The following is a 24,936-nucleotide window of genomic DNA, read 5'->3' as shown; positions in this document are numbered from 1 at the left end:
TTAAAGTGCTCTCTTTACGAGTTTATTATATTTCACATAAAATCATGTAATTTTTTTTCTCTGAAATTTTCACAGCATTTTCTTGAGCAGCCTGGAAAATTGTGCTCATGCTCCAGAAAGAGTGGGACCTTGTTTCCTGGAAAGGGTTAGTTAAATTATTTTTTAAAATATATAAATATGCACCACCAAAATAGCAACTCACTTATAAGAACAGATTTGGAGACAAGATAGGTACTTTATGTCTTTATGTTTTTGGAGAAGATACATTACTCCAGCAAGTATTTAATACCAAACCAAGTTTTGCTGCAGAAATGGATGCACTGGGATATCCAGAGCATAAAAATACCCATTCCGTTCTGTGGTATCAAATGCTTCAGTGGCTCAGCTCTTGAACACTGACTCCTGGGTAATCCTAGTAATCCAGGGACCATCCTGGCTATGAAGATGTAAGAGTTGGGATCATCATAACAAAACCATCTGGGGCTTGGTTAATTTTTTTTTTTTGCCTAAAAAACACCTTATTATTTGTCTTATTAAAATACATGTAAAGTTTTAGAATTGGATCTAGTCTGACTTTCAGCCATCAAGGCATCTATCACAGGAACTTCACAGAAACAGAGAGCTGTCAGTTCTTTTCATTCAACAAAGGCATTTAGGGAGGCCCATTCCTCTGTGTCCCGAGTATGGTTAATACAATTGACTTCCCAGGTTAGTGATCATACTCTCCTCTATTAGTTTTCTTTTAGAATATTTTTTGTGTATGCTTCTCTGCTTATGTAGTTTCTCTTCTTCCTGAAAGATCAGTTTTGTCTTGATTTAAGAGTTAATTCAATAGAGGTGATTGTTGAAAGCTTCAAAATAGATGTCTTATCCCAGAAAGTGTTTACGAAATGAGAAGAGAATAAGGATAAGAAAGAACTGTGTGTCAACCTTGCTCAACGTGTTCTAACTTTATTTTTTTATTTTTTAATTTTTTTTTTGAGACAGTCTCACTCTGTCACCCAGGCTGGAGTTCAGTGGTGCGATCTCGGCTCACTGCAACCTCCACGTCCTGGGTTCACACCATTCTCCTGCCTCAGCCTCCCGAGTAGCTGGGACTACAGGCGCCCACCACCACGCCTGGCTAATTTTTTGTATTTTTAGTAGAGATGGGATTTCACCGTGTTAGCGAGGATGGTCTCGATCTCCTGACCTCGTGATCTGCCCACCTCAGCCTCCCAAAGTGCTGGGATTACAGGCATGAGCCACCGTGCCCGGCTAAGATGTTCTAACTTTAAACATATTTAAATTATGACCAAATTCTTTCCCAACCTCCTCAAGCAATAGCAGTTTATCCTTCCTTTAGACTCCATAGTATATAATGTCTATCCTACTCATTGGAGATTTTATGTTTACTGTGCTTGTGCACCTTTACATGTATACGTGAATTTTCTCCCAAACTTAATGGAAAGCCCTTAGATCGAGAGTCCATATCCTATATATTGTTGTATCTCTCATTAGGTTAGCGGCATTCTTAGCAACCAGTTGTGGTTTAATAAATGTTTATTGATGAATTGTTTATTTATTCAACAACCATTTACTGGTCACCTACTATGCACCAAGCATTGTGCCAGATAATGTGGATACCAAGCCCAAATCTATTTAGGTATAAAAACAGGGAAATTATTAATTGTGTAGAAGATGAGTTGCATTAGATTTGAAATATGCAAATGGTCCTGGGAAAATCCAGAAGAGGGGCGTCTTACATAGAATGGGGGTATAAACAATGGTTGTATAGAAGAGATAACTCATGAGATAAATGTTAAATAATGAGTAGGAGGTAGCCCAATCATGAGGGTCAGAGAAAGAGGATACCAGGGAAAGAGAATTACGTAAGTGCCTAAATGGATTATGCTACAATGATAAAGTCCCAGTGATGAACCTAGGACTGTAAGCTCTAACTTGGAAGTCAGCTACAAGTTCATTCACTAGGGAATCAAGAGACTAATAACAGAATATATTTCTTGGCACCCTATTAGTTCATCGTTATGCAAAAAGTAGGTTTTTATAGTTCAGACAGAGAAGGCTCCATCTAAGCCTCAAGCTTGGCAAGTGGAAGTTCTGATATTACTTAGATAATTATGTGTCCTCCCACCAGATGCAATGGGCATGCTGTTCTTGGAATATAAAAAAGGCTTTTGACCAGCTGCTAGTACAGTAGGCCCTTTAGGCCACATTTCCTAGGATGCTTGGTTACACTCTTGTTTAGCCTTTCTTGATGGCAAAAGTCATATTCACAAATTAGTAATACATTTGAATTTGTTTTTTATCACAGAAGGATGATTTTCAGATGTATGCAAAATATTGTCAGAATAAGCCCAGATCAGAAACAATTTGGAGGAAGTATTCAGAATGCGCATTTTTCCAGGTACGGTAATTATTCAAGTATTGGATATACTCTTTCTGGAAGATATTGGGGTATTTCTTAATTATAAATTTATTTTCTACTTTAAGTACGTTACATGTGCATATACGTATATGGGTTAAAGAGCAAATCCACCCTCCCCCCCAACACACACAAACACATTTATAACTTCCCAGAGGCAAACACTTTCAACACTTTTAGCTACGTCCTTTGGTATTTACCTCCATAGCTCCAAATGACATGCTTATCTTTATCCTTTATACTATGGAAGATGAAGATTTAGCTCTCTTTCACACACCCCCACCCACCCAACTACCACATATACAAATATACTTCTTTTCGTTCAAAATCTCCACTATAGTCATATCGTAATTTTGGTTAGATTGATATACAGTGTTAAATTAAGACTACGTAATTTCTTTGCTCAGATGAATCATGTGGTATAATAGGGTTGCTTTTCCTTCCCTTGTGTTTGTCTTGCAATGGTCTTTTTACTCAGTTTTCTAGATACTTATTGTTATTCTACCCCAACCTCTCCCAGATGTGGGAGTTACAAAAATCTCTTCTTATTACATTTAAACACATTCTATTTTCTCTGAATTTCATATTATTAAAGAAATATCTCCTGGGGTTTTCTGTCTTGCTTGTCTAGACTCACTAGGCCTGTTGCACAGCTGTCATTTGGGGGTCTTGGTGAACATAATTTTTGGAATTCTCCTCAGCTGTCTATTGCATAGGCTCTCCTCCTTCCTAGGTGCCATGTCTTTATTTTTCTTGTTTACCTCCCTTGTTTGGTGGAACACATCCTCCAGTAGTTTTCCTGAGAAAGTGTACACAGTACATAAAAGTTTTTGAGAGTGTATGTGTCTGCAAGTATCTTTATTCTACCCTAAGACTTCATTGCTAGTTTGGCTGTGTATAGAATTCTAGGTAAGAAATAATTATACTCAGAATTTTGAAGGTATTGCTTTATTGTCTTCTAGCTTCCAGTGTTACTATTCAGAAATCTGATGCCATTTTAATTTTTGTTCCTTTTTAGGTGACTTAGTTTCTGTCCTCTGAAAGCTTATGGAAACTTATTTTATTTTCAGTGTTCAAGTGTTGGTACTATTTTTATCCATTATGCTAGTATTAGGGTGATAACTTTGAATTTGGAACCTCCTGTCCAAATTTACTTGGAGTTTTTCTTTGATTTCCTCCACCCAGTTGTCTCGATTTTCTCTTTTTGGAATTTCTGTTGTACAGATATTGAATATCCTGGACTGGTCCTCTAATTATCTTATCTTTTCTATTTTCCATTCTTTGTCTTATTACTCTACTTTCTAGTCCTTCTATTGAGGTTTCCACTTCTGCCATTGTGTTTTTAATTTTGAAGAGCCCTCATCCTTTTTCTGCTTTTTCAATGTTTCTTTTAATAGAATTCTATTTTCATTTTATGAATTCAGTATCTTCATTCATCTATACAAAGATGATAATAGATTTTTCTTTTAAAAATGGCTTTCTTCTCCCTGCACAGCTTCTGTTGTCTTCGTGTTGCTTTTTTTCTTCTATTTCTCTTTGTTTGGTTCCTATTACCCATCTTTGATGCTCTCCTCAAATGTCTGGTGATACTTGTCTGTCCACTTACATTAGGAGTAAACACTAAAAAGCTCATTGGAAGTTTCCAGGGCATATGTGGGTTTATTGACCATGATCCTCATTGTTGAGTTATTTGTCTCAAGCTATTTGCTTGAAGGGATTCCCAAATACCTGTATCTTTAGAGCATTTATATTAGGCTGGTCAGATTCCTTGAACTGCTACCTTGTGTATAATGATCTGGATGCTAGTGTTGTGGTAGCCAAGTTGGGAGAAAAGGCTGAGGGTCACTTGTTTGAGATATAACATGGAGAGTACTTGAATATTTTTCAATATGGTACTCTGCCCTAAGTTGAACCTTGTATCCTTTAGTCCATAGACCCTGTGTTTTACTCTTTCTAGATAAACATCCATTTTTCTGCCAAAGGAAGGGAAGAGAAGGCACCCAGCTGTGCAAAGTGGTATGGTTATCTGAGAGCCTTATTGCTTTTGTTTAGATTTTCATGCCATTTATTTTCTTTTTGTAACAGCTTTATTGAGATATAACTAAAATGCCATCAGTTCACCCTTTTAAAGTATACAATTCAGTGGTTTTACTATATTCACAAGGTTGTACAACCATGTTTTTATCACTAAAAAGAAACCAGTACCTTTTAGCAGTTACCCTCCCTTTTTTCCCCAATCTAAGCAGCCCTAGGCAATCACTAATCTACTTGCTGTCTTCAATAGATTTGCCTATTCTGGACATTTCATATAAATGGAATCATACAATATGTGGTCTTTTGTGTTTGACTTGTTTCTTTCATTTAGCATAATATTTCAGTGGTTCGTCCATGTTGTAGCATGTATTAGTTTTTTATTCCTATTTATGGTTGAATAATATTCCATTATATGGATGTATAGCATTTTATTTATCCATTCATTAATTGATGCACATTTGGCTTGTTTCTACCTTTTGATTATTATGAACAATGCTGCTGAGAATGCTTTTGTATAAGTTTTTCTGTAGACATGTGTTTTCATTCCTCTTGGCTATATACCTGGGAGTGAAAGTGCTGGATCATGTGGTAACTCTACATTTAACTTTTTGAGAAACTGCTGGACTCTTTTCCAAAGTTACTGCACCATTTTACATTTCTAACAGCAGTGTATGAGGGTATTAATTGCTCCATATCCTCACCAACACTTGTTATTATCTAATTACTTCTTGAAAAGACTTTCAACAGGCATCCTTTCTTGAACCTCACCTTTACCTCCCACTTTCAGAGGTACTTGGTGTCTATAATCCCTGAGACTTTGTGGAGGGCAGGGAGGAGATGTTTATAACATAAATTGAGTTGTTCCTTGGCTTTTTCCTCCACCAACTTGACATCTACTTTTGTCCAGTGTGCTCAGTTGTTGACCACTTATAAGTTTGGTTTCCAGTTTCCAAATTTTGCGGAAGTTTTCCCCTTGCTCACCTTCTTCATAACTTTGTGATTTTTGCCTAGTAAAATAACTTTTCCATCATTTTAGTTGATTGTCATGAGTGAGGAGATCTAAATGCATGTATCAAGTTGGTGCAAAAGTTACTGCGGTTTTTGCCACTGAAAGTAATGGCAAAAACCGCAATCACTTTTGCACCAACCTAATAGCAGTCCTCCATCTTTAACTCTCATTTGAATTAGATTGTATGTTGGATTTTACCCATATTCAGAGGAGAGCCATGGTTCTTATTCAGGCGTATTTTTCCCCAATCCCTTTGTGTCCTGTACTTTCTCTGTGCACATTTTATCCTAAATATCTGCATCTTGCCCTAACTATGGGACCCTACAGTGTTCCCAGAACCCAACGTCATGACCCTTATATTTATAGTGGCAATGGGCCAATTACTGAAGTATAGCACCAGTTGATGAGGGCTTTTTCTTGTTATATTAAAAATTTTGTTCTCATATCCAGTCTGATTTGTATTCAGCACAACCAATTTCTTTTCTGAGCCTTGGCTTGTAGAGCTTGGTCTTTTGTGAATTTTCTTGAATATATTAAAGAATGTTTTAATCATGTTAATCTATAGTCATTCCCTGCTTTCACACCTTTTAAGCATTCTACATCAATATGAATTTATATTTCAAAACTTTTAAATCTTTGAAATGTTGAAATTGTTTACCTCTCCAATCCTGAAATAGTGTTTATGGTAGTTTTTCAGATATATTGTGTCTTATAATTTCTGTACTATAACAGTGATTTTTCCAATAAATATTCTTTGAGATGTAAGAAACATTGGGGCATTAGGTTTAATCAATGAACACTTGGCATTTTCACAGGTACATGTCTTAATTTAATTTTATTGATATTTATCTTTTAATGACAGGAATGTCAAAGGAAGTTAAAACACAGACTTAGACTGGATTCCTATTTACTCAAACCAGTGCAACGAATCACTAAATATCAGTTACTGTTGAAGGTAATTATATGAAGCATTTGTTTGTTTCTTTACTTTTTGAGTCAGATATGGCAGAGCCATTAAAAAGGATATAGTTTACTAGGAAGCACTAGAAATAGGTAGGCTCAATGACTGGAAAGGCTGGATTTGGCAGATTTTGCAGTGTGCTCCATCAATTCACTGTGGCTACAAATGCCATAGGCATAGATATCAGGCTCAGAATATCTGGGGTCTTAGCTATTTAATTTTTCATACAAGTTGTGTTGATTTCCGCACAATGTTTTACTGAAGAACTTTAAATATTTGTAAGAAGAACTAAACAAAGCAAATATTTCTTATAGTTTTGAGGCTGCATTTCATAGGGGCCTTCCTAGTGAAAAATGCAAATGGCACTCCCCTAGTATAATGCGAAAGGATTGCTAGAATCTTGTGTTAAGTCCATGGAATACTATGCAGCCATAAAAAATGATGAGTTCATGTCCTTTGTAGGGACATGGATGAAATTGGAAATCATCATTCTCAGTAAACTATCGCAAGAACAAAAAACCAAACACCGCATATTCTCACTCATAGGTGGGAATTGAACAATGAGATCACATGGACACAGGAAGGGGAACATCACACTTCGGGGACTGTTGTGGGGTGGGGAGAGGGGGGAGGGATAGCATTGGGAGATATACCTAATGCTAGATGACGTGTTGGTGGGTGCAGCGCACCAGCATGGCACATGTATACATACGTAACTTACCTGCACGTTGCGCACATGTACCGTAGAGCCTAAAGTATAATAATAATAATAATAATAAGAAGAAGAAGAAGAAGAAGAAAAAAAAAGGCAGGATTTCCTTGTATTTTTGGGGGCTGAATAATATTCCATTGTTTGTTTATATTGCACTTTCTGTATCCATTCATCTGTCGATGGGTATTTGGGTTGTTTCCATATTTCGGCTATTGTGAATGATGCTGCAATGAACATAGGGTAGGGAACACATTTAAACCATAGCCCCTTCCAGCTCTTAACCTATAGGATCCATAGCTCGTCTCCAACAGGAAAATCATGCATTGATATCCACCTGCATTACACATAATCTAGTACATTAATGGAAAAACTTATGCCGCGAGTCCTCTAGAATCTTAGATTTTCATATTCAAAATTCACGCTTTTGCAGTCAAATCTTCTTCTGTCAAATAGTAAAGAGGCTCAAGAGCCCATTTTGAACCTCAAACTTGAGAACTGGTTTCTTATTTGTTTTCTCTGCTGTAATATTCCTTCCAGAGGAAATTGATACCTCTAGTCCAGTTTGAATGGTGAGAGTATACCAGAGATTAAAAGGAACCGGAATTTTTTCAAATGGTTAATATATTAAAATGTTGTACCCTAAAAAAAAAAAAAAGAATCTTGTGTTAAGTATAAATACAATACGGCTTGTTTTAAAGTGAATTTTCATAATATTCTGTGCTATATGCATTATGAGTGCATCATGGCTAAAACAAATTACTGTATGTAGAGGACAAAAGAACCCTACGTGTAATGGCTTTAAAAATTGATCTCTGATGTGTCTTAATAGCTATTATACTTCAACTCCAGAAGCATTAAATGTCCTTTGTTTTATACTATTCAGTCACTATTCTACTTCCTCTATTTTGACAGCCATTAAAAATATTACTGCAGCAAAGAGCATGTAAAAGGAATTACTCCAAAATGTGACATTATATTTGGATTCCAGCTTGAAAGCATGTTAGCCAAAAACTTATTCATTTCAACCAGATATTAATATCTGCCTAATATTAATTCCTGATTTCTAATTACAGGAGCTATTAAAATATAGCAAAGACTGTGAAGGATCTGCTCTGTTAAAGAAGGCACTCGATGCAATGCTGGATTTACTGAAGTCAGTTAATGATTCTATGCATCAGATTGCAATAAATGGCTATATTGTAAGCACATTTTAATAATTGTTGGAATTTTAGAGGGTCAGCATCTCAACATCCCTTTTCCCTTCCGGGAACCAATTGAGAAATAACATATAAGAATCAGATACATGGAGATCAAAATGTTGATGTTACTACTGATAATGCTAAGTGGAGAATTGGCTTCAGATCAGCAGCCAAATGGATTTATGGGATCCCCCTTGTCCCCAACAGTCTTCCCCCAATCCCAGACCTGGGAGATCCTGCTTAAGGAATGTTTGAGTCAGCTAAGAAGACGTATTGTTCCATAATTGCTGCTTGCCCCTATAGATAGGAATAGATAGGAAAGAAAAGAATCAAATCTTTAGCACTTGTGTAGCCTTTTAACAGGTTAGCTCCACCCAGTGGGAAAACTTGAACTGGTATATATCATGCACCAATCAGGATTGAAGAAGAGATGGGGAGACTTACCCTAGCTGAAATACCTCCAGATGATATGAAGCCAGAGAAAAGGAAGTTTCTCTTGTCCCCCACCCCCACAGTAATTTTGTACTTATGTGCTGCATGCCATGTTTTAACATACAAAGTTAAGTTTTTAAAAAACATAAATTATTCTTCAGGGTTTTAGTAGCTCAAGCTAAACCCTAACATGTTGATGTCAGAGAGCTGAATGTAGCTTTGCTTTCTACTAATGGGTTTTGATTTTCCATTCTAGGGAAACTTAAATGAACTGGGCAAGATGATAGTGCAAGGTGGATTCAGTGTTTGGATAGGACACAAGAAAGGTGCTACAAAAATGAAGGATTTGGCTAGATTCAAACCAATGCAGCGACACCTTTTCTTGTATGAAAAAGCCATTGTTTTTTGCAAAAGGCGTGTTGAAAGTGGAGAAGGCTCTGATAGATACCCATCATACAGTTTTAAACACTGTTGGAAAGTAAGACAATTTGTATCGGGTAATGTAGTATTGTTTTTTTTGTGTGTGTGTCTCCCAGTTTGTACATTTTTTTTTGTTTCAAATGAGTAGGTTTTATACTTTCGCTACACATCTTTGTATTTTTTTAAAAAAATCTTAAGTCTTATGTAGAAGTCAGATGAATCATAACTTCTCTGCTTGAAGTGAAGGTGAGGGAATTCAGAGCTTTGATTCTTCCCTTTCTTCTCACTACAATTCTAGGTATTCCCCAAGGGGGCTCCCTAGCATCCTGAAGAGCACAGTTTGAAATTATAAGGAGTGTCCCAGCCTCCTCATAAGCACTCTCTTTCGAGTGACACTGGGTGGAGTTCTTGGTCTTGTTAGAAAGGAGCCTTATGCTACAGGAGAGACAGGGAGGAAAGAGTTTCCTCCTTTTCCTCAATGCAATTTAAAAATGGATAACTTTTGTGTTTAGCATGTCCCCACCTTCCTTTCTGTGTTACTCCTCCATTCCCTAGCTCCACCCTTCCTGGGTGTTCAAAGCTACCTATAGCTGAATCCTTTCCATATCTGTCCTGTTCCATCTTTCAGAATTACTTTATTCTCTCCTATAAACAAAATCCGCATTTTGTCCTAATATTAGTTTGTTATTAAAATGAGAACAGTATTGTTTGGGGAAGTTATTGACAACCCAATGATACTTACAGCTGGTTTCTCCAATAGAGAAGAAGAACTTCCAATTCACATGAGACCCGTAATTGACAAATTTGAATTTTTTTACATCTAATGCATTTCATCTTTTGAATTTTAAATTCTAAAACCAATATAACATTTGTCACAGAAAATTTCAAAAACAGAGAAAACGATTGTCCTTAATTCCCCAACCACTATCACATTAGTTACTTTTCATGAGCATGTTCTTTCATAGTTCTCATCACCAGTATATTTGACAATTGATGAAATTTTCAGTAGCAGTTATAAAGAGGACAGGCAATATGTTTTGAGATAGGCATGAGGTATTTGTATTAGGAGACTACCTATAAGCAGGCCTTGCTTTTGATTCTTCCCATAGGATCAGCAGCCCCTAGTTGTTCCCAACAAGGTTCCTGCCCAGGGTCGGGTCAAAAAGAAGTAGTTCTTCCTATCGTGTATTTTCCCTGCTTCACTCTGAACCCACAGCAGCTTCTTTAAAACTCTTGTTTTCATCACAAAGGGCCAGTTGCTCCTTTGATTTTAGCAGTCCACCTCTAAGCCCCCAAATCTCAAAGGGCCTTCTAAGTAATTAATAAACATTGATTGAGAACCATGAATTTGTAATCTATGTCAGAGAGGGTTCAAATCTCTTGCTGTCTGTATACCTATTCCTTGGAAAGGTACTTTACCTTCATAGGCATATTTGACCCAAATCCATTTGATGTACATTTTATCGTGAGGTGACCTAATTTCTACCTAATATAGTATTTCTATTTCATATTAATTTTCTATTTTACCTGTAATTTGTTACAATGATGGAAATGCCAACAAAATGTTTCTTGAGTACATTAAAGTAAGGGGGATATTAGGTGATTAAGTCATGAAAACTGAAACTGCAATAGGTACCATGGAAACAGAGAAGGTGGGATAGATTCAAGAAACATTTCAATAGAAGGTAGACAGATGGGCTTGATGACTTACTAGCTACAAAAATTAAATAATACCTGACATTGAAGGGAGAAAATCTTTCTGATTCTTCTTTGGTTCCCCAGTAATGCCGAGTATCCTTAATAAAATATATTAGCCAGTGATGCCTACAAGGCTTTAGACCAGGATCCCTTGGAAAATGGTGATACCACTAAAAATTAGGATATTTCTTAGGGTTCACTATGCTCACTTCTGCTTGCCTGCTTATCATGAGATTCCAGCATTGAGCAATTGCTTGCATTGCTAGTCAGTGTGTTATTTAACAATTTGGGTTATTAGTTTCAAAGTCTTACTCTTGGCAGAGAGGATCATTGCAGATATTCTACTGCTGAACCTTCTCTCTCACTTTTTTTTTTAACTTTTATTTTAGATTCAGGGGATACATCTGCAGGTTTGTTACCTGGCTGTATTGCATGATGTTGAGGTTTGGGGTACAAATATCCCATCACCCAGGTACTGAGCATTGTCCCCAAGAGTTAGTTTTCCAACCCTTGTCCCTCTCCCTCCATCCCTCCTCTGGTAGTCCCCAGTGTCTGTTGTTGCCTTTGTCTATGTCTCTTACTTTAAATGAACTCTTGTTTTGACTGCACCATACAAAGCTGGAATCCCATGGCCTGACCATGTACTTTCTAATTATTTATATGTTATGTTTTAAGTTGGCCGCTTATATGCAAGGAAAGGCCCTATCTAAAGTCAAAGTTGACCAGATGGGGAGATTTGAGTCCTTCAGATTCCTTAGTTCATGTGTTTATTATCATTGATTTTTAAAAATTTAACAAACTGCACATAGTCCTTACTATGTGCAACACATAATGGTTAGATTTCCAGGGCAACTCAGAAAAGTTCACTTAATCGATAATGATATACTATATGTTTGCAATAAAACAAAACAAAACAATTGCAATTTAAATAGGGGAAAGAGTAGAAAGCAAACTCATATTTTAAAAAGCTCATTATAGGATCTAAGCATTTACTCCACGCTATGTAGTCCTTATATCAACCCTATGAAATAGATGTTCTTTCCATTTTATAGTTGAGGAAACCGAAGTTTAGAAAAGTTAAGCAACTTGCACCAAGACACATAGCTAGTGAATGGTAGAGATGTATTCCAATCCAGACCTCTCTAACTTCAAAGCCTGTGGGCCTTCCAGCTTATCATGTTATTAAGACAAAACCATGTAATGAAACAAAATTAATTTTTAAAAATATTGAATATGACACTACTATTCATTTTAAATTGTGATATTCGAGCAGAAGTAGGTTAGTTGGAATGATGGAGTGAGAATATAAAGATAGTTTGGGACATTGTGAAAATAACTTCTTACTACGTTCAGGGTGGATGTTACAGGTTCTTTCATTAATATGTTATGTTAAATTACATTTCTAAGCATAAGTGCTTTTCTTCTCCTTGGTATGGCGATCTCCCTAGCACTATCTTTAATGCTTATCAGCTCTAATAAGGGCCATTTGGGGGGCTCATAACTAGAACAGAGAGTGAGATACTCCTTTAGATAATTAGGTTAAGAATTGAAAGAAAAGAGGAAGGCAGAAAGGAACTAAAAGAATGTTTGTGCAAAGGAGTGAGATTGCCCAAAATGCAATTAGCCAAGCTATTAGCAGAAAACGATGAAAGAAAATGGAAGAGTTTATGACTTGCACAATCACGTTGAGGAAAAGAAAAAACTGTGGTAAGGAAGAGATATTGTGTACAGAAGTTTCACTGGGTACAAAAAGACAACAATGTCCCATTACATATTATTTGTTTTTTTTTAAGAAAGGCCAAGGGATTGGTGGAAAATAGAGAGATCGTTGTGTACCTGGCTGGTTCTCTCCTGTCCCATAAATTAGATGTTTATAACTTGTAGGGCTTCTATCAAAATAAATTATAATTTATAAGATTAAATGATCTGTCAAATGATTATTCTAAATAACCATTTAAATTAATTTTCAGTGGCATTTCTGTATTGATGTTTAATTACTTCTGTGTTTGACCCAATGTTTTGTTTTAATAGTGTACTATTAATTTATAACATAATTAGATCTTAGATGGGCTACTTGGATGTTCAGATTTATAACATTTGTGTCAACCACTGAAATGAAGCGTGCAATCTGAACTGTAAAGTGCATAGTTCAATGAAAACATTTAAATACTCTCATCTATGATTGTAATTATCATTTCATATTCATTTAACATAACATGTATTTTTCTGCCCAAGAGAAATTCTGCTTCATTTAGAATATGATAGGGTAGATTTAATGTAATTTCATATTCAAAATAAAATGCTCATGAAAATTTTGACTTATTTATTGTAGATGGATGAAGTTGGAATCACTGAATATGTAAAAGGTGATAACCGCAAGTTTGAAATCTGGTATGGTGAAAAGGAAGAAGTTTATATTGTCCAGGTTGGTCATTTAAAAATTCTTCTAGAAACCCAAACCTGCACTGAAATACAAAAGCCCAAATTTATAAACAAAAGTAATTTTGGTCGCATTTGAAAATTTCCACTCCTTTCATGTAGGTCAGTTAAATATTATTTGAATATTCTTTGTGATGTATTTAAATGTTTTCTAGTAGTTACATTGAGATATGCCTGTGGTGTTCTCTAGGGCTTCAAGTTTTCACAACTACATAGGAGACTTATCAACTAGAGCTGACAGCTTGGCAGGTACTTCTCTGTCCCCATCAAATTTCCAAGTTATGGAATTATAATAGTTCTGAGTTCCTCTTATGCTAAGCATTCTAGGGGTACCTGATTATGAGACATGGGGATGTGACAGTTCAGACTTGCTTTCTGCTTCTAAAGAACATGGTTAAAGCCCTGGCCAGTTGTATAGGGTCCAACATGTTTCAGGGAAGGGAAGAGGAATCAGAACATTTCAAGAGGATGTTGTCATTGCAATAAATATTTGTATCTGGACTTGTCAATGTGCTGTTATCTGTTAAAAATGGTCAGTGTTTTTTGTTTGTTGTAATTCTTTACTAGGTGACTACAATCTATAAAAATATGTTTTCTTGGCTTGCTTAAGATATAATATTTGGTATCATTTAACAAACATCTTGTAAGTGATGGGAGGATATTTAAGGAGGCTTTCATGTTACCATCAGTCACCAAGGTTATTCTGCAATAGATGGCCTTTTCAGAAATAGTAGAGTTTGTTTTATTTTACTAAAATTAAACATCAAAATATTATATTTTAAAAAGAATCCTCCTGTAAAGACAAAATAAGTGAAATTATATTTCACAGTTTCATCCAAGCATTATTATACCATTATTTAAGGGCAATTTCAAAATGGATTTTTTTTTTTTTTGAGACAGTGTCTCACCCTGTTGCTCGGGCTGGTGTGCAGTGGTGTGATCTCAGCTCACTTCAACCTCTGCCTCCCAGGCTCAAGCGATTCTCCCACCTCACCATCTCAAGTAGCTGGGACTACAGGCACATGCCACCACACCTGGCTAATTATTATTATTATTATTATTATTATTATTATCATTATTTGTAGAGATGGGGTTTCCCTAACGTTCCCCAGGCTGGTCTCAAACTTCTGGGCTCAAGAGATCTGCCCACCTTGGCCTCCCAAAGTCCTGGGATTACAGCAAAAATGGTTCTGACTGTATTATTTCATCTAATACATCTAATAATTCGCAAATAGCGAATTATTTGCTTCATAAAAATTTTAACAATCAAACAGTTAAGATTTGAGTATGGTGTTATAGGGAGTAGATCATATTTTATGTATACAATTACATTTGTTTTATTATAGTACATCCTTTTTAAAAGGAAATGTGTACCACCTCCCTCCCGCTTGTTTTTTAATCTTTAGGCTTCTAATGTAGATGTGAAGATGACGTGGCTAAAAGAAATAAGAAATATTTTGTTGAAGCAGCAGGAACTTTTGACAGGTAAATTCAAGCATGCATTCTTCAGAACCAGAAGTATAGTAACAGCTTATTGACTCAGATTTTTAAATTATTTTTCCAGAGAATGGGGCTGATATTTACTTTATGCTATTACAATGAGAAGATTTGTTAATTTAATTAGTAGGAGATTGAGATTCAGAGGGTTGTTTAAACTATTTTGAAGAATGAACTTTACACTAGAAAATGAACCCTTCTGCTTAAGAAGCAGTTGAGAAGCAACACAGTGAACTGATTGTGGTAATTCCCAGTCCTTTCCATGAGGTGACTCTGCTTAATATCTCGAGTAATCATTGCTCTATAATGATGGAATGGGAGCCAGTTCTACTTCTAAACTTGAACTTCTTGAATAAAATATTATATGGTTCAGACCTTTCCAAATTCAAACTTGAGACTGGCCTTCCCTCTGATTATTTCAAGTCTGTGAAGGTTAAGTCTAATGGCAGGGATGCGTGTGTGTGTGTGTGTGTGTGTGTGAAAGTCATTGGCCTTCAAGGAAGAAGTGTGACTTCTGAATGATAATATGCTTTGTTTTATTTCTCAGTTAAAAAAAGAAAGCAACAGGATCAATTAACAGAACGGGATAAGATTCAGATTTCTTTTCAGCAGAATGATGAGTAAGTGATCATTCTTTAAGAAATATCACTCCTGCAATCTTTTGTTTTCTGTATGTAACATGAAACAATGTAATTAAAGTATCTCAGACAAGAACCATCCACCAATTTAGCAATAACTCATCAAATTCCATAAACATATCATTTTCTCAGGTCCAGCCTTATACTGGAGGCTGATAGTTCTTAATAGTTATCCCTTGGTTTGATTTCTAAACATGATTGAAAATGCTTTATTTTTAATATATCATTGGAAGAATTACATGTAGGCTGACAGGAAAGGAGGCTGTGCTCATAAGCTTTTTTTTTTTTCAAAGTATTTTTGGTCACCTTTGATCTGATTGGAAAAATAGGGTTGTAAGAATATGGGAATAGAGCAAATGAAGAACTGGCTCACAGTTTTACAGTCCCTTGATGGGGACCTCTTGCTGGTGATTTGGCCTCTCTCTACATAGAGAGAAGCTATGGATCCTGGGAGGGAACTGAGGCTGGACACAACCAGGAGTCATTAAGGAAGCTGGCAGTCCTGTGTGACAGCACACTGGTATGGGTTTAGAGATGTAGTCATTGTATTCTGCCTCTAGAAATTCCAAAAGGTGGAGTTCTCGCTGAACATTTGCATATATGCAGAAAGAATTCTCTCATTGATTCTGAAGGCCTGGCACAGAGATTCACCACGCAGCATCTGCATGCTGTGGTGATCATTGAATGACTTATCAGAAATACTGTTTTTTCCTTCGCTGCATGTCATCTTTCTGAGGTAGCTAAAATCAGATGAAACATATGGTGGTTCACGTGGAGATTTAGGAGAACCATTTAAAAGTTACAGAGAAAGTCTTTATCTTTCAGAGTTCAAAAAACTCAATCTTTTATCGTACATTATAGGAGTAACATCTTTAGGTTTTATGCAGTAATTGACTTAATAGTAGCTGGTACATACTCAACAATATGAATCAGTTGAAGGTTTCATCTTCATTCATATACAACAACTTACCTAATTCATTTATGTTATAAGTCCACAGAGCAACGGGGATTGTATACAATACACCTACTTTGGGTCTAGAAGGGAGTAGTTTTTCTCCTTACATAATAGAGAACCTGCTGGCTTGGATCTGAGATTTAAGCTTTTGTATATTATAACCTATTGCCACACAGATTTAAATAGGGAGTATTGGCTGTTTGGATGGATTCTCAGCATGTTCTGAACACTTGGTATCAATGGAAGAAATACCACTTTAAATTTCTTTTTACTTTTAGACTGTACAAAAGCTCACTTAGTTTTATACATCACTATTTCAGAAAGCAACAGGGAGCTTTTATAAGTACTGAGGAAACTGAATTGGAACACACCAGCACTATGGTGGAGGTCTGTGAGGCAATTGCGTCAGTTCAGGCAGAAGCAAATACAGGTATGTGTCATGGTCATCTTAAGACGAGATTCATGGGTGTGCAAATTTTTACCTTGTATTATTAATTTGGAAATCTACCCACTTGGTATTTTTGTATAAACAAAATACAGTTAACCCATTTTTATAAGGCTCTCATGTCTTGCATATGCAGGACACTCTGATGGGCACTAGACAGTATTGGTTGTCAAAGTGTGGTCCCTGGACCAGTAGCATCAACATCACCTGGGAACTTTTACAGAAGACAAATTCTCTTGCTCTATTCAGACCTTCTGGATCAGAAACTCTGGGAACAAGGCCTAGCCACTTGAGTTTTAACAGGCTCTCTCTGTGATTCTGATGCATGGTCAAGTTTGGGAACCCCTGCTATAAAGGATATAGTGATGAATAAAACATATATACTGGCTTCAAGGAATGTGCATTTCACTTACCCTTGGTTTAATGAATAGAGAAGAGTCATTAACAGCTGGAATATTTATTCTTCCTCTGTGAATGGTTTTACTTGAAGTGATTTTAAATACTTTATTTAATTCAACAAATATTGACATAGCATGATCTGCATTCCAGGAGTTATGCAAAGTGCTAGGCATATAGTATAATTAGGATACACTCAGCTGCCATCCTCATGAACCTAGGAGACTAGAAAGATAGTTAAACAAGCAATTAAAAGTAAATTTGGTGAGTGTTACAGCAGGCAAGTACAAAGTGCTGTAGAAGCATACATGAGGATCACCTAAACAACTCTAGGATCAACAGCATAGACTTCTTTGGAGAAATGCCTAACAGAGTGCCTGATACTCAACACTTTAATATGATGATCCTTAATATGGAAGAGTTCTCTACTGGTTGAGGAGAAAAAGGTAATGATAGCCTTGTTGAGTTTACAGTTATCCGATTAAAGGTCACTTCCCTCAGGTCATCTATGCTGTGGCCCCCAAAGAAGTAAGGAGAGAACATAGTACTAATGCCTTCATTTGACAGGTGAGGAAACCAAGTTAGAAAAAGGTGACAATGACTTTTCCAAGGTTGCATGAATAGTTTAGTGTGGCCAGGATGAGATCTGTTAATTTGCTGCTTACATTAGGTTGGTTAATCCATTTTTTAAAATTGAACTTTTTAAAGCATTACAGCTAGTTTTACTTCTCACCTTGTGGTAAATTAGCACCATCAAGTAACTGCCACATTCCACACTTTTCTTATAGTTTGGACTGAGGCATCACAATCTGCAGAAATCTCTGAAGAACCTGAGGAATGGTCAAGCAACTATTTCTACCCTACTTATGATGAAAATGAAGAAGAAAATAGGCCCCTCATGGTTAGTAATAATATATTAAATTAAAATTATTGAGGCAGTTTTACTGACGAAATACAGATGGAACACATAGGGGCAATCTTTTGTCAGCATCCTTGAGGCCATTAGGAGTATGCCATTGCCAAAATAGTTGAAATAAATCTTATTATGAACATCAGGAAGCACTTCCATCTTTAAGTAGAACCTGTTTGACCTATACATAGAGCTTCTACTGATGTTAATGAAATAAATAGTCAATCTTTCCAAATCTCTAAAATCCCAGTTTTATCTTTAGTAGAGCTTCACCACTGTGTTTTCCATCCAGGCATGTGAAATAAAATCAGAAAACAAAGGGGCTTCAAATATACTTTAAAAACCAGTTTGGATTCCAGATTAGAAAATAAAGGAAATAAGCATTATACATTAAAAACTATTTAATAACATCTGGGGGATATATTTTAGTGTGTTCTCAAAAATGCACTAATGACATAAAATCTCAGCATATTAGAGCAGGGGAGCACCCTGTAAAATTAAAGGAGGTTGCTTTAAGGTCAAAGTGTTTGTAGAAGGAATAGTTTGCAAGTTGGTAGGATACTAGTGGGCTATTAAAGAGGAGGTAGGACTGTTTGGGAGTAAATCCCTACTTTTCTAAAGTCACCAGCTTGGAGGGTAGGAGTGATGCTTGGAGGTAGAGTGCTCCTTGGTGCCCTTCAGAGGAATCAATTACATTTGGCAGTTCTACTGTTAGTATAAGAGGGTAAACCTCGTCTCTACTAAAAATACAAAATTAGGCGGTTGTGGTGGCGCATGCCTATAATCCCAGCTATTCAGGAGGCTGAGGCAGGAGAATCACTTGAACCCAGGAGGTGCAGGTTGCAGTGAGCTGAGATCGTGCCATTGCACTCCAGCCTGGGCAACAAGAGTGAAACTCTGTCTCAAAAAAAAAAAAAAAAAAAAAAAAAAGGAGGATAATGGCATGGATAATCACAAAGCTGTACAGCATTGACTCTGAAATGCAGTCTTTAAAAAAGTAGATATTGTTTCTCCTAATACTATGATGACCATAATACATATTTGTGTGATAGTTTACCATTTCCCAAATGATTTCTCAATTAATATTCACAGTATTAGTATGAAAAAGAGCGGGCTTTATTACCTTCAATTTACAGAGGAGGAAACTGAGACTTAGATCTGGTAAGATATTTGTCCAGAGTTAATTGTCTATAGCTGCAGTTCCCAAACTTTTTAATGAAAGAAGCTTTTACATCCTTAAAAATTGAAAACCCCAAAGAACTCTTGTTTATGTAGGTTATATCTTTAAAAAAAAACTTTCAACTTTTATTTTAGATTCAGGAGGTACATGTGTAAGGTTTTGTTACATGGGAATACCGCATGACGCTGAGATTTGGAGTATGAATGGTCCTGTCACCCAGGTAGTGAGCATAGTACCCAACATGTAGTTTTTCAGCCCTTCTGCCAACCCTCTTTCCTCCCTCTAGTAGTCCCCCGTGTTCATTGTGCCCATCTTTGTGTCCACATGTACCCAATGCTTAGCTCCCACTTATAAGTAAGAACATGTGGTATTTGGTTTTCTGTTCCTGTGTTAATTTGCTTAGGATAATGGTTTCCAGCTGCATCCACCTTGCTGCAAAGGACATGATTGTATTTGTTTTTATGGCTGCAGAGTATTCCATGGTATATAGGTTACATCTATTGATATTTACCATGTGATAAAACAAAGAAATACAAAATTTTGAATGTAATAATTGTTTAAAAATATTAATAAACCCATTGTCAGTTTATATAAATAAGATTTTTATTAAAAAGTTACATTTTTCAAAATAAAAATCAGTGAGAAGACTGATTTAAATAAATACTTAAATACTTACAAAAGAAACACTTTTGTAAATCACTTTAACTTCTGGCTCAGTAAAAGGTGAATTCTCATATCCGCTTTTGCATTCAATTTGTTGTGCTACCATACACCAAGTATCCTCTAGATAACTCCACTGTGTACTTGTGAGAGGATGAGAGTGAAAAAGTCAAATAGTGTCTTAATGTAGGTTGACCTTGCAGACCCCTTGAAAGGGTCTCAGGAACTCACAACAGTCTGTCTCCCACACTTTGGGAATCTCAGGCTTAGACTAATAATAAAAAGAAGTTTAATTTCTTTAATTAATGTTAGCTGGGGATGGAATGGATAGGAGTAGTTGTTAAATGTGAGCAAAAAGTCAGAGGAAGCCAGTTTGTGTTTAACCGTTTGCTGTAGATGATCTATGAAGGCATTGTAAAGAACTCAGTTTTAAGTAGGCATTCTTTTTTCTAGCTATGGTATCAGAAGATAAAGTAAATATGCAAAATTGAAGAATGCTTTAATCACAGAGGATGGGAATATAGAAAAGCCTGTTAGTTTCTCTCTCTTTGTCCAATAATTCTCTGAGATGTGCTACTAAGGAAAACATATAAAAGAGCAACACAATGTATTCCATACACCCTTCTTCCCTGCCGAAAAAAGGAGCTGGAATGACCTGCTCTTTTGGCTTCACTTGGTCAAGTTGTAAACTGAGCAATAATGGGTGCTGCTTCCCTTGTAGAGACCCGTGTCGGAGATGGCTCTCCTATATTGATGAAGCTACTATGTCAAATGGCAAGTAGCTCTTTCCTGCCTGCTTCTCAGCCCATTTGGAAAAATACTGCGCAAAAGACATTCAGCTCAAATGATGCAGATGTTGTTTTCAGGTTAATGGACACGCAAATAAACCACAGCACATACTTCTTTTCTTTCATTTAATAAAGCTTTTAATTATGGTACGCTGTCTTTTTAAAATCATGTATTTAATGTGTCAGATATTGTGCTTGAAAGATTCTCATCTCAGAATACTTTTGGACTTGAAAATTATTTCTTCTCTACTTTGTAACCAAATGCAATCGGTGTGCCTTGGATTATTTAGTTTATTAATGAATTAAGTTAAAATTACGGCTGCAAAATGGCTAAGGTCAAGTAAAGCACAACATTATGATTTAATATGCTTTTGTTGAAACCACAGCTTTTGTGCCCATTATTTTAACCTGTGTGAAACAATACAAAGCCCAGAAATTCTTTTTGGGGCATGAGTAAATTTTGTTCAGGGCTACTGTCTGTGTGTGCCCAGATAAAATTTTCAGGAGAGTAGTTTACAAAAGCTGTATTTAAAAATTAATATTTTCACACTTTTTTTCTGGATTTCTGCTTATAATTAATGTAACTTAAATTAGTTGTGCTCTGCTATTTTCTGTATATTTCATGTTGTAATTCTTTTTTTCAAATAAAAATTAATTCTTCAGGTTAAATAAACTTGTTTTGCCTTATTTTATTCCCCATCACATACTGCTTCATGTCTGTCTGTTCCTGCAAAGCTGCTGCAGCTACCACATTTACCGGTGAAGAAAAGAGTTAATTCTTCATGTTGCAGAGCAGGCAGTTATGCAAGTGGTTTTGCAATCAAGTTTGTAATATAATTTTTTAAAACAACTTTACAGTCTCCAGGCAAATATAGAGCCTTAGCAGACTGCAGGAAGAGAGGCTCAGAAGACCTCCTGATTAGAAATGGAGATGTCATTCAGCTTCTCCATGGGAAGGCTGAGGGTCAATGGTAGGTGTGTTTGCAAAGCCTGTGATGATCTCCAGCTGGGGCACATAGATAGCTAATCAAATGTTCTGCATTATCTGTATCTTTGTTATACAGTCTCCAAAAGCAGAAATATCACAGCAATGGCTTTCATTTTCATTGCTTCAGCACTGCCTATAAAGCTCACTGAAAGGAACATTAACCTTTGGTGAGTGAAAAATGCTTTGAAAGAATGACATGCTATGAGTCTGCATGTTCTTTTGTAGTTTACCTTTGGCTCAGATGTTTTAGCTGATACGTCTGGCTTTGTAATGGCTACAGGTCACATTCCATCTGGTCATTTAAGTCATTCATTAGTCACATATTTAATGAATGCCTACTGTGTGCCCGAGACCACACTTTACTGCTTTACAACATAGCTACACTTCTGTTTATCAGTTCAAATATTGACTTTCTCATTCTACCCTTATGCCTTTAACTTTATATAGTACTGATTGTGAAGATGGCTCTGCCAAATATACTGTTTAGGTAGGAGAGAACCCAAAGCAGGAAGAAAATATTGTTTGGATTGAATGAAACTTCCATAATTCTTTTGGAAATTTTAAATGTAAGAGTTCTGTCTTCATTGGGTCATTAACTTGAACTGAAATGCTACATTGGCTGTGTACTCTAACCCTTTAGGTGGAAGAGTGTACACAGAGAGTTAAAAGTTAATGATGGATCATTAAAGTAATAATTTTTTCTAATAACCAAAGTCCTTTGTAGATTACTCAAAGGACTCAAGCACAGTGTCATGAAGGTTTTTCAACACATGCAATAGCTTTGTGAAAGTTTGAGCTGCAACATAATGTATTTGTTTTAATTCACTTAGTATTACCATTGTTGGCTACTCATTCATTTATTATTTAGGTTGGTGAAAAACCTAAACAGGAGAAAAGAAGGCCTGATTCTAGGAAACAGTTTACATATTTTAATTGGTGACCGTAGGTTTCGGAATGCCAAAGTTACAGGTATAATATGAATAAACTGTACACAATTTGAAGACTAAAAATGTTAAAGCTTCACCAAAGAGGACATTGGCATAGAGTAATGACCTCTCTGCAGTTAGAAATAAAGCAGCAAACACATTATGTTAGCTAGGATTTATTTTTTTTCTTTAATAGTTTTAAATTTATGAATGAAAATTTTAAAGGCACATTAGACTTTTCCCTATAAAGTTGATAGTCTTGAAAGAGATTTAAGATACTATGGTGTTTTGTAAGATACCCTTCAGAATTAAATACTGAGGATATGCTTTTAAGTTACCTGCCTTACTGTCCAAGAATACTTTACTAGTGTGTAGTTCTATACTGTCCTAGGAGCATGTTATTTCTTTATGGTAGGTCTCTGCTACACACACACAGACACACATCCACAAACACACTTGTGTCTATACCCAAGACTTATGTGTGAAGGTAGTATGAAGCATTGGGAGCTAATCTGATGTTCATTTCTATTAACTTAACCCATAGTATGTAACATTTCTGTATATAAACCCGTTTTCTTGTAGTTTTTTCCTCTAAGTGACACTTAGCTGTCTGTTAAAAGGTAGCATAGAAAAGGAAAATCAATTAATTGTTAAATAAGATGATTCTTGCATGCACACACTTCCTCTGAAATCCTAGTTTTGTTCTTTTGTTTGTTTGAATTCCAGGTAATGGTACACTGTTTAAACACACTAGGTGTAACTTATTTGGTTCCAAATTTTATTTATAACATAAAATGAAATCTAGGGATAATGAGGCTTAATAGAAATGCTGGGTCACATGGGAACTGCTCAAATGGAGTCACTTCTCATTTGTTTGTTTGAGAACTCTAATATGGGTCATCTTTCAAAGGCTTTTTGCACTAATTGTTAAATTATTTAGATAATTATTGAATTACTTAATTAGTAATCTGAAATCTAGTATACAGACAACCTGAACTATTTGACAGTTATTAAAAATCTACACCCAACAACTGCAGAATGCATCATTATTTTCAAGTATACATGGAACATTCACCAAGATAGGCTACCTTCTGTGTCATAAAACAAGTCTTCATAAATTTCAAAAGATTGGAATCATATAGTCTCAGGATGTAATCTTAGAAATCAGTAAATCCAAAGTATTTTGATATTAAAGAATACACATCTATACAGTACATGAGACAAAGAAAGTACAAGGGAAATTAGAACTATTTCAAATTGGATGAAAATGAAAACTCAAAATTTCAAAAAATTTGTGGATGCAGCTAAAGAGGGAGGCAAATGTATGGCTTTAAATACCTGTATTAGATACTTGAAAATCAATGTAATTCATCATATTAACATAATGAGGAAGAAAATTATATAATCATTTCAATAGATACAAGAAAGCCATCGATAGAACTTCATACTCATTTCTGACAAAAACTATCAGCAAACAAGGAATAAAGGGAGTTTCTTCAATATAATAAAGCACATTATGAAAACCCACAGTTAGCATCATACTTAATGGTGAAATATTGGAAGCTTTCTCCCTAAGATTGGAAACAAGCCAAGGATATTCACTGACCATTTTTATTTAACATTATACTGGAAGTCCTAGTCAGCTCCGTAACACAAGGAAAACATTAAAGAACTAAAAGATTAAAAAAGAAGACGCACCGTCATGATTAGCAGATCGTGTATATGTACAAAACCATAAGGAATTTACATACAAGTCCCTACTAGAACTAATAAGTGAATTTTACAAGGCCACAATGTGCAGTCTTTACAAAAATAAATTATAATTCTATATCCTAGCAACAAAGAATTTAAAAATAAAATTTCAAAAGAACATTTATATAAGCAACATAAGATATAGAATAAATAGAAATAAATCTAATAACAGATCACAAGGCTTCTATACTGAAAACTACAGATCATTGCTGAGATATATTTAAGATGACCTAATAAACGGAGAGCTATACCATGTGCATGATTTGGGAATCTCAATTTTGTTAAGAAACCCATTATCCCCAAATTGTCCTATAGATTCAATGAAATCAAAATCAAAATCTCAGCAACTCCTTTTGAAAATTTATAAGACAAGTTTATTCTGAAAAATATGTAAAAAGGCAAAGGATCTAGTACAGAAGAATCGTAAAAATTGGGAGGACTTAAGCACCTGATTTCAATACCCCTTATAAAC

The 24,936-nt window shown here is 35.7% G+C and overlaps 1 protein-coding gene across 8 annotated transcripts in view; it reads left to right on the top strand.

Annotated features, from left to right (window-relative positions):
• Positions 1-21,471, top strand: part of MCF2 (MCF.2 cell line derived transforming sequence) — a 125,532-nt gene extending 104,061 nt beyond the window's left edge. For 5 of the 8 annotated variants that reach the window (XM_054471507.2, XM_054471503.2, XM_054471506.2 and 2 more), the window contains 11 exons: positions 76-145; positions 2,315-2,407; positions 6,331-6,423; positions 8,215-8,340; positions 9,029-9,250; positions 13,223-13,315; positions 14,736-14,814; positions 15,374-15,446; positions 16,740-16,849; positions 18,049-18,161; positions 20,732-21,471. In XM_054471507.2, coding sequence (XP_054327482.1) covers positions 76-145; positions 2,315-2,407; positions 6,331-6,423; positions 8,215-8,340; positions 9,029-9,250; positions 13,223-13,315; positions 14,736-14,814; positions 15,374-15,446; positions 16,740-16,849; positions 18,049-18,161; positions 20,732-20,764 — 1,105 coding nt within the window. In that variant the 3' untranslated portion in view covers positions 20,765-21,471. The remainder of the gene's footprint in view (positions 1-75; positions 146-2,314; positions 2,408-6,330; positions 6,424-8,214; positions 8,341-9,028; positions 9,251-13,222; positions 13,316-14,735; positions 14,815-15,373; positions 15,447-16,739; positions 16,850-18,048; positions 18,162-20,731) is intronic. The other 3 variants (XM_054471505.2, XM_054471511.2, XM_054471510.2) reach the window with 1 other exon arrangement.
• The last annotated feature ends 3,465 nt before the right edge of the window (positions 21,472-24,936 follow it).

Source organism: Pongo pygmaeus, chromosome X, assembly GCF_028885625.2.
Source record: "Pongo pygmaeus isolate AG05252 chromosome X, NHGRI_mPonPyg2-v2.0_pri, whole genome shotgun sequence".
Lineage (NCBI taxonomy): Eukaryota > Metazoa > Chordata > Mammalia > Primates > Hominidae > Pongo > Pongo pygmaeus.
Note: the sequence above shows the minus strand (reverse complement) of the source record. Positions and strands in the feature narration are given on the sequence as shown.